This window comes from Microtus ochrogaster, chromosome 26, assembly GCF_000317375.1.
Source record: "Microtus ochrogaster isolate Prairie Vole_2 chromosome 26, MicOch1.0, whole genome shotgun sequence".
In the NCBI taxonomy this organism is placed as follows: domain Eukaryota; kingdom Metazoa; phylum Chordata; class Mammalia; order Rodentia; family Cricetidae; genus Microtus; species Microtus ochrogaster.
In genome coordinates, this window is record NC_022025.1 from 15,102,921 (window position 1) to 15,115,839 (window position 12,919).

The 12,919-nt window shown below is 39.2% G+C and overlaps 1 protein-coding gene across 4 annotated transcripts in view; it reads right to left on the reverse strand.

Moving 5' to 3' along the window:
- The window catches only part of Srpk2 (SRSF protein kinase 2), a 112,043-nt gene that overhangs the window by 38,752 nt on the left and 60,372 nt on the right, over positions 1–12,919 (reverse strand). For all 4 annotated transcript variants that reach the window (XM_026784686.1, XM_013350434.1, XM_005358372.2 and 1 more), the window contains exon 3: positions 936–1,044. In XM_026784686.1, coding sequence (XP_026640487.1) covers positions 936–1,044 — 109 coding nt within the window. The remainder of the gene's footprint in view (positions 1–935; positions 1,045–12,919) is intronic.

Consider the following 12,919-nt stretch of genomic DNA (forward strand, 5'->3'; position numbering starts at 1 on the left):
GAGGGAGGGAGGGAGGGAGGGAGGGAGGGACAAATAGATGGCATTTTGGAGGCCATCCAGATGGCTCAGCACGTAAAGGCATTTGCAGGCAAGCATGGCAAACTGAATTTGATCCCCCAGAACCTATGTAAACAACCTATGTGGAAGAAAGAAATGACTCCACAAAGCTGTCTTTATGCAATGGCAAATGCCTTCCATACAGACATCATGCACACACATATACAGTAATAAATTTTAATTCAAAATAGCATTTTTTCAAATTTGGATGACACAAATAGAGGATCATAGGCTAAAACAATATCTTTTATGCTTTGTTGTTTCAATTCTAATTAACATAGAGCAGACAAGAAAACAGCTAACACAAACACTAAGGGGAAGTATTTTACAATTGTTTCAATTCATGTATGTGTATGAACACAAACTACACACAAATATATATGCTAAGAAACAGTGACATTTCCTAATATAGAATGTGGCTTTTAAATAAGGTCACAAAATACTGAATTGAAAGGTCTATACATTTTTCAATTTGTATTGATTTTTTCTGATATGAACTACTAGAAAAGTAACAAGCTCACAAACAAAGCTCACTTAGTATTTTTTGAAATATAAACAAAAGGCACAAACCTTTAATCCCAGCAGTAGGGAGGCAGGGGCAGGTGAATCTCTGAGTTTGAGGTCAGCCTGATCTACCAGAGTTGGAGTTCCAGGACAGCTAGGTCTGGTACACAGAGAAACCCTGTCTTGGAAAAGCAAGCAAACAAACAAAATACAAGCAAAGGAATGTAAGATCAGGTTGGTGGGGACCAGTCTAGTTGGCGGCAGGGGCCAATGCTAAATTGCTAAATTGTACCTAACTTGTTACCACAGGGCAGGATGGCCCTTGACTACACTGTCTTAAAACTCAGGAGCACAGAATAACAAAGAACACTTACTGCATGTCCCAGCACAGCCAGACGGTGGAAAAGTGCCCCCATCCTAGCTTCCTAATGACATGGTACCGACCATTGAAGAGGTCTCCAATTTTCACTGGATGATAGCCACCTGAAAGGGAAAAAAGGAAATTGCACATCTCAGGAAATCAGCAATGTTACCTCACCACGTCCTTTGTTGGTTCCTAATGTCATTAAGGAAAACAGTGAATAACAATCAGATTAAAATGCTTGAATAATAATGCTTCAAGATTATTTTATGGGGGGGGTGGATGGGGCAAGGTTTCTCTGTAGCATTGGCTATCCTGGAACTTGTTCTGTAGAACTCATAGAACTCAATCCTCCGGCTTCCCAAATGCTGGGATTAAAGGCGTGTGCCACCAAACAGCAAAAATTACTTCTTTCTAAGTAGAAAAATATCCTATAAATTCTCATTAGGCTTTTTGTTTGATTATTTTAATGAAATATGAAAAAGACAACAAACTGCAGAACCCTTGTAGTCAAGAAGTACAGACAGATGTACATCAACTCTTGACTTGATTTTTTTTTTTTTTTTTTGGTTTTTTTCGAGACAGGGTTTCTCTATGGCTTTGGAGCCTGTCCTGGAACTAGCTCTTGTAGACCAGGCTGGTCTCGAACTCACAGAGATCCGCCTGCCTCTGCCTCCCGAGTGCTGGGATTAAAGGCGTGCGCCACCATCGCCCGGCTGCTGAATTAGATTTTCAACTCTACATACTTTTGTGTACATCAATAGTTTGTGTATAAAGAATTGTGTACTGTACATCTTAATTACTTCCCAACTACCCGTTTTCTCAGTACCCCTCCTGCACCCTCAAACTCTGCCAGGAAACACTTTAAAATGAAGAGAGATAGTAGGTGCCCTGTGCCAAGGGACTGTCAAGGGAGGAGAGGTGCATCATTGGAACCTGATATAAATAACAACAGTAATAACACTTTGCTGTAGTCCCTCCCTCCCTTATTTTCTTGAGGCAAAGTTTCACAATGTAGCACTGCATGGCCAAGAACTCTATAGACCAGACTTGGTGTAGAAGGTTCTTCTGCTAATGGGTCAAGCAGTGTTTTAATTAATACAGTTTCTGTGTGGTTATTTTGGGTGTAAGCTAGCTGGGCGGCCAGGACAAACAAGGGGTCCTCTCCTCCAGCACAGACTGGCCTCAAACTCAGAGATCTACCTGCCTCTGCCTTCCAAGTGCTAGGATTAAAAGCAGGCACAACCATGTCTAGCTTTACCTTACATTTACAGTGAACTAGGCTAAAGAGCGTACTGTGGTGTTATTTTATGAAATACAAGAAACGGTCTAGGAGGGTAAGAGGATAGACATCAACAAACTTGAATATAAACTTATCACCCTGTCTTAGTACACAGGAACACTACTGTATAATGAGTGGTTTAATTTAAAGTTCTATGCTACTTAATTGCACATTATTGCCAATGCTAACATCTCCAGATTTAAAAACAAAGAAATCTCAACTACTAGCATACGTTTTAGATTCAAGTTCACTTGAGTAGCTGCAGTGTACATTTGTGAGCAGGACTGGAAGAGGACCATCTCTGCTGTAATCTCACACCTGCACACGGCTCCTGTTCTCTGTGGGCCCTGAGTCTGGACTCTCGGGAACACACTGCCAGTTAAAATATCATCTCTAAAAAACAGACCCACAATGCTGGGCGGTGGTGGCGCACGCCTTTAATCCCAGCACTTGGGAGGCAGAGGCAGGCAGATCTCTGTGAGTTCGAGACCATCCTGGTCTACAGAGCTAGTGCCAGGACAGGCTCCAAAGCCACAGAGAAACCCTGTCTCGAAAATCCAAAAAAAAAAAAAAAAAAAAAAAAAAAATAGACCCACAATGCAAGAACAGTGCAGAAGAAATTTTTTTAAATAAAGAGAATACACTAAAACTACAAAACAACACTTTTCTAAACAGAAAACATATACTTCATATCAATAGTCTTTATTATATCCTACCTCCTAGATTTCTTTAGAAAACAATGTTATTTCTGCTGACCATCTTTTCACTTCATCCCCACAAAAGGAAACCCTGAACCTAGTATGCTGCTGAAATTAGGAACATCTCCCCTCACAGCAGACCCACAACAACACAACAGGAATCAGGGAGTGTCCTAACTCCTTCTCTTACATGCTAGCCAGACCAGGTCTTCCACACTATCAGCATACAAGGGGCACTAACAACAGTTCAAGGCTTCATATGTCTCTGGAGTTAACCTGGCATGAGCAAAGTCCTAGAAAGGATCAAGTACTTGAGGGTTTGGGTGACAATTTGTATTTCATTATAGTAACTACGATAAAAATCACACATTTAGGTTTTTCTTGTCTTACTACTACTTCTCAATCTTTTGACTAGGATCAGTTGTAGAAGTGTTTCTTTTCTTCTAAAATAAAAAACAACATTTAAGTTAAATTATAAATAAAAGGGAACAAGAATGAACTGTAAGTAATAATTGATTTTATTACTGTGCCTTTTTCTCCTCTCCCTCTATGGTACCTAAAACACTACTAAAGTTCTACCTACACTATTGACTAGACTACAAAGACAGAACTTCAAGAACTATGTCAAATAGAGATAGAGAGAGTGAACAGCCCTGTCTTTTCCTGACTTTAGAGGAATCACTGAGTTTCTCTCCATTTAATTTGATGTTGGCTACTGGCTTGCTTGTATATTGCTTTTATTATGTTTAGATATGTTCCTTGTATCCCTGATCTCTCCAAGACCTTTATCATGAAGGGGTGTTGGATTTTGTTGAATGTTTTTTCAGCATCTAATGAGATGACCATATGGGTTTTTGTCTTTTAGTTTACTTATATGGTAGATTACACTGATATATTTTTGTATATTGAATCATCCCTGTGATGTAGGAGGTCCTTCTATCTATGTGTTGCTTTCATTGGTTAATAAAGAACTGCTTTGAGCCTATGGCAGGGAAGAACAGAACTAGGCAGGGAAAGCTAGGCTGTACGCTGGGAGAAAAAAGGGCGGAGTTAGAGAGACGCCATGGATCCACTGGAGACAAACGCTGGGAATTTTACCTGGTAAGCCACTGCCACGTGGCAATACAGAGATTAATAGAAATGGGTTAAATTAATATAAGAGTTGCCAATAAGAAGCTGGAGCTAATAGGCCAAGCAGTGATTTAATTAATACAGTTCTGTGTGATTATTTCGGGGCTAAGCTAGCAGGGCGGCCAGGACAAACAAGCGGCCTCCTCACTGTTACATCCCTGCACCTCTGGGATGAAGTCAACTTGATCATGGTGGATGATTTTTTTGATGTGTTTTTGGATTCAGTTTGCCAGTATTTTATTATTTTTGTATCTATGTTTATGAGTGAGATAGGTCTGTAATTGTTTTTCTTGATTGAGTCTTAGTGTGGTTTCAGTATCAGGGTAACTGTAGCCTCATAAAAAGAGTTTGGCAATGTCCCTTCTGTTTCCATTATGTGGAACACTTTGAGGAGTATAGGTATTAGATCTTCTTTGAAGTTCTGGTAGATTTTTGCACTGAACCATCAGGCCCCTGACCTTTTCTTGGTTGGAAAGCTTTTGATGACTGCTTTTATTTTCTTGCAGGCTATAGGTCTATTTAAATTGTTCACCTCGTTTTGATTTAATTTATGTATGTATTGCCTATCCAGAAAATTGTCCATTTCATTTATATTTTCTAACTTTGTAGAGAACAGGCTTTTGTAGTATGACCTAATAATTCTCTGGATTTCCTCAGTGCCTATTGTTATGTACCCCTTTTCATTTCTGATTTTGTTAATGGATATTCTTTCTCTGCCTTTTGATTACTTTTGATAAGGGTTTGTCAATCTTATTGATTTTTTTCAAACAGTTGTATGGCTGGGGCAGACTGCAGGGCCACTGGCAGCAACACCAATGTTTATCTCTTCTGCTTGTACTGGCTTTTTGGACACCCATTCTCTTTGGATGGATACCTTGCTCAGCCTAGATAGAGTAGGGAAGGCCTTGAACCTTCCCCCAAAGCAATGTGCCTTCTACTCTCTGAGGAGAGGGAATGGGAGGAGAGGGAGTGGGAACTGAGATTGGTATGTAAAATGAAAAAGATACTTTGTTCTCTTTTCAAAAAGTATAAAATAAAATAAATTTTAAAAAAAGAGGACTCCAAAAACAATTCCCTTCTTTCTGCCTAGCAAACCCACAACAATTTATTCAAGCCAATAAAAAGTTTAGAATTCCATGATAGAAAATACACTGGATGTTCAGCAAATTCTCTTTATCTTAATACCTAATATCAGTATTGTTCCTTTTAAAACTGATAATCTCTCTGCTCTGAGATTGTGAGATTTTTTTATGCTGAAAGATTTCAAATGAGTAGAGAAATATTATAGAATCCTCACTAACATACAAGTCTTAAGAAAGGAGAGACAGTTAAGAGCAATGGATACTCTTCGGAGGACATAGGCTCAATTCCCAGCACCCACATGGCGGCTCACGATGCCTGTAACTCCAGTTCTAGAGGTTCTGAAGCTATCTTATGGCATCCTTGGGCACAAAGCACACATGTGGTACAAAAGACATAAACACAGGCAAAACAGCCACACACATAATTTTTTTTTTAATAAAAAGTCAGGACATCTAGAATTGTTACACAGAGAAACCAGGACCCAGGACAGCCAGGGCTGCTACACAGAAAAACCTTGTCTTGAAAAACCAAACAGAAGAAAAGAAAGGGAAGGAATGAGAGAAAGAGAAGAGAAGAGAAGAGAAGAGAAGAGAAGAGAAGAGAAGAGAAGAGAAGAGAAGAGAAGAGAAGAGAGGAGAGGTAGACTCACAGGAATGAAGGAACTTAACATAAGATAACAAACATACTCTGTGTTAGAGTCAATACTTCTCCGAACATCAAACCACTGAAATACGATAGTCAGAAAATCAGTAAGGGCACGGAAATTTGAACACATTAAGGACCATTGGTGGATACTTACAGAATGCATTCGTACACTTAAGGGCATATAGACTGTATATCAACAGACAATACACTAAGTCATAAAACATGTTTCAATAAAAACAACAGTGTTCAAGTCACATAAACAACATCCTTAGATCACACTGTATTAGTTAAGAACCAACAGTTTAAAATGCTTTTTTAAAAAAAAAAATGCCCCCAAAATGAAAGCTAAATAAAAACTTACAAACTAATACATGATTTAAAGAATAAATCTGAAAGAGGCCAGGCACCATGGCTCCTGATTACAATGGTAGCACGTGGAAGGCAGAGACTGAAGGCTCACTCACTTTCTGCTCTCTGACTGGATGGAATGCAGTGAGCATTCCTGCTACCATATTTTCCTCATCATGATGGACTGTACCCTCAAAGAGCAAGCCAAAGAAACCCTTCTTCTGTAAAGTGCTCTTGTCTGGTATTTGTCATCCTGGGGGCAGGATACTCAGAGGAATCCTGGAATCCTTGAAATGCAAAGGCCAGAATTTCTACTGTAGAACCCAGCTATGACAAGCTCAATAGAGGCCTGTCTATAGTAGTTTTCCCTAAGTCAGTACCTGTTGCAAGAAAGACCATAAACTGAGACTACCTAGGCACCACCCAGAAACAGACCCTCCAAAGGAAATTCCTAATGTCCCAACTGTTGTAGTTAGGATCACCTGCCAGCACACGCCCATCGCTTTTCATCAGAACACCTCTAGACAAATGTCAGCCAATCAGGGGTCATGAACCTCAGAAACCCCTCACCCCCACCTTTACTACTATAAGAACCCAACCCTAACTGAGCTCAGGGCTCTCCATTTATTCCAATACATTGGATACACGGAGAGACCGAGTTTGCAAACTTGTGTAAAATAAAGGCTCTTTGCTTTTACATACTAGACTTGGTCTCCTTGTTGGTTTCCGGGGGACTTCGTGGATCTGGGCATAACACTACAAGCAGGTAGAGTAAGCAGCAGAGGATGGCAAGAGGCTTGTGTCCATCTGGTGTGTCTACCACTCAGTGTGCACTGGCTTCATCTGTTGTTGGGCCACCATCACAACTGCCATCCAGGGCTGGGTGAGGAAGGACTTTGCTGCATTCCCTTGAGTAGTAGTAAAAAGACCCTAGCCTCATTCCTCCCTCATCCCCCCAAAAGGGGTGACAAACACAAGTTTCCAACATGAGAAATGGTACAGCTGACCTCACCATGTATCCTACAGACGTTAAAAGGACAACAGAGTATAAACACATACATGACATGGATACATACATTTAATGACACAAACCACTAAAACTTCAACAAAAAAAAACCCTCAGACTTCATTTATCCCATATTTAGTTTTTACATTGAGTTAATTAAGTACATTTGCATAAAAAGTGCACAGTAGCTGGGTATACATGCCTGCAATCCCAGCACTTGGAAGGATGAGGCAGGAAGGCCAGTCTGAAGCTGGTCTTTGCTATATGTCAAGACCCTATCTTTTTACAAAGAATAAAAAAAGAAAAGCACAGTACATTTTTCTAAACAATATGGAAGAAATACTACCAGTTCTGTACAAACTTCCTAAAAAGCACAAATGAGAAAATACTTACTGTCTTACCCCAGGAGATGCCAGTATTTAATTCCAAAGACGGGCAATGGCATATATGGAAACTACTGACCATAGTGGAGTTTGAAATGCAGACGTCATTCAAGAAATGGAATCAAGAAATGCATACAAAGTCTAGTCTATTATGGCCAGCCGTGATTTATGGCAGGAATGCAAACTTGGCTCAATAGACACAGAAATAAATCACAACACTGCTCTATTGCTGTGAATATACACCAATGGCCAAGACAACCTACATTTATTGGAGGCTTGCTTACAGTTTCAGAGGTTTAGTTTATGACCACAACCACAGAGAACATGTCAGCAGGCAGGCAGGCAGGCATAGTGCTGGAGCTTACTTAAGAGCTTACTTACATCCTCATTTACAGGAAGTAGGCAGAGAACAGAAGACTGAGACCGGACCTGGCATGGGCTTTTGAAACATCCAAGTCCACTCCCAGTGACACACCTCCTACAGTAGGCCATACCTCCTAATCCTTCCTAAACAGTTCACCAACTGGGAGGCAAATATTCAAATATGGAGGTCACACTCATTCAAACCACCACAAACACCAAACATAAATTTCTAGTTACAATTTTGAACAGAACATGAACAGAAAATGCATTTTATAAAACCAACAGACAGCACACTTAATGCTGAAAGGCTGCATGCTTTCCCTATAATCAGAAACAGGATGAGAGTGCCTGCCCTCACCACTGTTATTCAGTATGATGACGGCAGCAAAGCTCCAGCCAATTATAATCACAGAAGAGCATCAAGAGTATATGGTTTCACTTGTGCACATTGTCTGAAGACACTGAGGGCCATCTCTAGTCTGTTTCCAAGGCTTCTCTAGTGAACAAGTCTGAAAAACAGACACAATTCCACTGGAGAACTGCCACAGGGCAGAAGTGTCTCTTCTAAGGAGATGCTGTATAGTACTGTTTAAAAGATAAGGGTCTCTAAACCTGAATCTAGTTCTATGTAACAGAAACCCACTGTGCACACAGTATCCTGCTCACTTGCCTCCATGCTACAGGTTTAGTTCTGAGAAGCCAGAAGTATCACCATAAGCTCGAGTAGCTAGCTGTGAGCCAAGTCCTTTCTTCTGATCTAGGAATCTCATTGCTTCTGCAAACATGTATATAAAACTGTAATATGTTAAGCTTTTATGCCTATAGCAGGGTAAAAGAATTAAAATTTCTTAGTTCTTATTACCTTTTTCCACCAGAAAATAAAATTTTGTTGTCATACAAAAATTGTTAGTTTTCCGTCTTGTGAAAACAGTCTTAAAACTATACTGCCTTTCTTGCTTTGATGACTAAGAAACCCAGAAACAATACTTTCCCAAATTGTACAGATTTCTATTAATCCTTAAATGACTTAGCATTATTTCAATGGTATAACTGCTTCATCTGCCTGCCTATTGTATTCTATATACTTATTTGTAAAATTTCCCAAGTATGTGATTAAGTAAGTGTTAAGATATGAATATCACTACTTTCTTCTCAGGGTAAATTCATGCAAAGTGTACATCTAAAAAGTATTTCCACTTTTCTTCTTTACCCCACCCCCAATAAAGCCATCTTATGTTCTGCTATTTCACCCTTAGGTTCCCCAAGAGATGGTAAACTCTTGGGAGAACAGGCACAGGCTTTCTATGGAGACACTATCCTCAGCACCTTGTACATGGTACTTGAACCATGATACACAGAACATATAAAAACTTAAGAACAAGCAGAAAGACATGGATGAGACAGAGGTTTGCTTTGTTGTGTAAAATGACAATTGGAGAGAGTGCTCTCTTCAAATATAAGCTAAACTCAGCTGGTCTTTTTTTAAAAAAAATATTTATTTATTATGTATACAATATTCTTTCTACGTGTATGCCTGCAGGCCAGAAGAAGGCACCAGATCTCATTACAGGTTGTGAGCCACCATGTGGTTGCTGGGAATTGAACTCAGGACCTTTGGAAGTGCAGGCAATGCTCTTAACCGCTGAGCCATCTCTCCAGCCCCCAACTCACCTGGTCTTAGTGGCATGTGCCTTTAATCTCAGTACTTGGATGGCAGAGACAGGTAGTACTCCAGGCAAGCCAGGACTACAACACACACACACACACACACACACACACACACACACACACACACACACGAGAGGGGCCTTACAAAAGACCGGGTGGCATGAAGAAATCATGGAGACATGTTTAACTGAAGTAAGTAGTTCTGTTTGATGTTAAGAAAAAAAGGTACACTGGGGTTCAGCTAAGGAGATTCTTCCCAGTTATAAAAGAGTTTAGACTTTGTTTTTTAGGGGGAGAAATTAGCACAGCAAATTCTTAGAAGAATTTCCCACACTATTTTTCTTAAAACCTGTGGACAAGGAGAAAGTCAATAATTCTAATGTGCCTCAAGTAATATCATCCAATAATAATGCTAAAAAAGAAACCCACAGGATATACTTTACTAGTCTGCAAAATTTTAAAAACATGGACTTAAGAAAAACAGAAAATATAGTGAGCGTGACATTACAAGACCCAAGAAAAGCGATCATGGTATTCACAAACATTTAAGAAGTTAAGGGACTCCGCTGGATCTGTCCTTATAAATTAGGCTTAGACATGAGACGATGCTAAATAAACAATTTGTTTTATATGTCATTGTAACAGTTTTATGGATGCAATAAAAATTTTCTAAAACATACTCACATTGACATTTATTTTCCTTTTCTTTCTTTCTCTCCTCTACCTCTCTCCTCTTCCCCTTCCCCCTCAAAATATCCCCCTACCTTTACCTCTCAAAGGTTGGGATCACAGGCGCATACCACAAAGTCAGGCTGCTTTAGACACATTTTTAAGGAACTCAGGTGGGGCTGTTAAGAATTCTAAAAATGCACATTAGGTAACATCAGCTCATAAATGGCTAATGGGTAGGTTTTTAAAATCCCTTGTCTATAGGTTTACTTGAGTCTCATTGAAACAAAATTAATTTATCCTAAACCAGTCTCTCTACACTTTCCCAAGTAGATACCATAAACTAGAACATCACCTTGTATGATGTATAGCCAAACTGTAGCCCAGCCTAAGAGTGCATCCACGCAACAGAAAAACTAGGTCTCAGGAAACAGGAGGCTGAAAGCTGCCAAACATGACCATGTAAGGTAAATGCCAACTGCAGGCAATCAGGCTATTTCTATTTGCCGCTTCCTTTTCTTCCTGATATAAATATGACAGAGTGGGGCATTCTGTTCCATGTTTGGTCTGGAATGTTGCCCAGTTCTAAAATCTCTTCCTAGTTCAAATAATCTATGTAAATTCAACAGTTCTTTTTTTAACATAGGAATTTGTTACAAGCTTCTTATATGTGCCCACATGCAATTCAATATATGATTTTGATGAATGTTTAAGTATGTTAATTCCCTCCAAGTCTAGGATTAAACAATTATTTCTTAAATATGAGATATAACCATTTCTCTCTCAGTATTCCTTTGACAGAATAATCTATAGCACTGTTCTATGAAAAACACTGTTATATCATTTGTCCTTAGCCTGAAAAAACATTATCTACAGGAAAAAAATAGATGGTGAGTGTGTGAGTGAGTGAGTGCGTTTTCATATTTTATCTAATATATGATCACGCAACCTCTAGATCAAATTTTTATCACTACACCTGGTTCAACATTTGTTAGTCCTTGCAACTTTCATATTTTAATATCTTTATGGATTTTTAAATTTATAATTTCTTTACTATTTATATTACTGTTTTATCTGCATGGGTGCATGCTACGTACATTCCTGGTATTCCCAGAGGACAGAAGAGGGCATCAGATTCCCTGGAAATTCTAGGAACTGAACGCAGGACTCTACAAGATCAATCAGTGCTCTTAAGCACCGACCTATCACTTCAGCCCTATCTTTTCTGTTCTTTACCTCCTCTTACTTGTAATGTGGGAAACAGTAGAATAGCAGCATTATAAGAGATCATTAATTTTATATAATTAAACAACCTCACATAATTAAGCAATTAATCACCAACTGATTAATTAAGAACATACACTTATAAATATCAGCTTGGGACACGGGTGAGCTCCAAGACTTAGGGCTAACTTCTTAGTTCTTAATTACGCTCTAGATAAATAGAAGTAGAATATATCAAATTATGAACAGGAGAAACATAATCAACTTCAGAATAAAAAAGTCTTAGTTGGATGAAAATCCAGTTCATAAATACTGAGAAATACTGAGGATTTTAGCAAAAAAAAAATTCATTTAATAACCAAAACTTTTAAAATTAAAGCATCTTCCTGGCTTTTCAAACTAAGCATATTTTTCTTTATTTTAAAATTAAAATTTTCCCCATATGTATAGAATATAAAACTGACTTCTGAAACTTGTCCTGGTTTACCTTCTAGTGCTGTGAAAAATACCATGATCAAAAATAACTTGGAAAGTAAGAAATTTATGTCGCTTATGTGTCTTGGGTCACAGTTTACCCAGGGAAGCCAAGGCAGGAACTCAAGGCGAAACCCTGGAAAACAGGAACTGGGGCAAAGATCAGGGGAGAACCCTGCTGGTCTGCTCTCAGCATCCTTCCAAGCTCCCAAAGAGCAGCTCATTAAGCTCTAAGCACTCAACAGCTTTTCCAGCCCAAAGTTAAAGTTTTTCCACAATTCCTCCTAAAACAACATGGCTGGGGTTGTCAAAGCTCCTGGCATAAATTCCTGTCTAGTTTCCTTTCTATGGCTTCTCATGGCTGGTCCACACCACCTTCTTACAGAACCAGGACCAGGGATGGCATCACCCACCATGGGCCAGGCTGCTGACTTAACTGAGAAAATGCCTGACAGCTGGATCTCAGGAATGCATTTCCTCAACTGAGACTCCTTCCTCTAGCTGGTGTCAAGCTGACACACAAAACCACCCGATACACGCAGATTATACAGTTGAATGCACTCAAACTTTCACTCAGAATCATAATAATGCTATCTGTACTTTGAATCTGGTGTACGGAAAGGTGAGCACAAAGCTTGGCTCTTCTCCTGCTGTCCTGACTTCACTTGCATGCTACTTGTGCTTTCTCTAAGTCCATAAAATTTCCCAAAGACTCATCATTAACAGTCTCGCTAAATGGCAATTTTAATGCATTTACCAACCTTTACAAGTCTGTCCCACTTTCCTAAGATATACTTTCACAAGAATAGCCTATGAGACTCTTTACATCCTAACTACAGAGAAATGGGTGCCTGAAGATTGCACTCAGGAAAAATAATTGGCAAGAAGAACCCACAAAAAGCTATCATAATACAATTTATTACAGCAAAAGGATTAAAATAAGCCTGGGAAAAGACAGAAAACCCAGGATCAGGGAGAGTTCTGACATTAAACCTTAAACATGCTCTGACCTAGTGAAGTCAA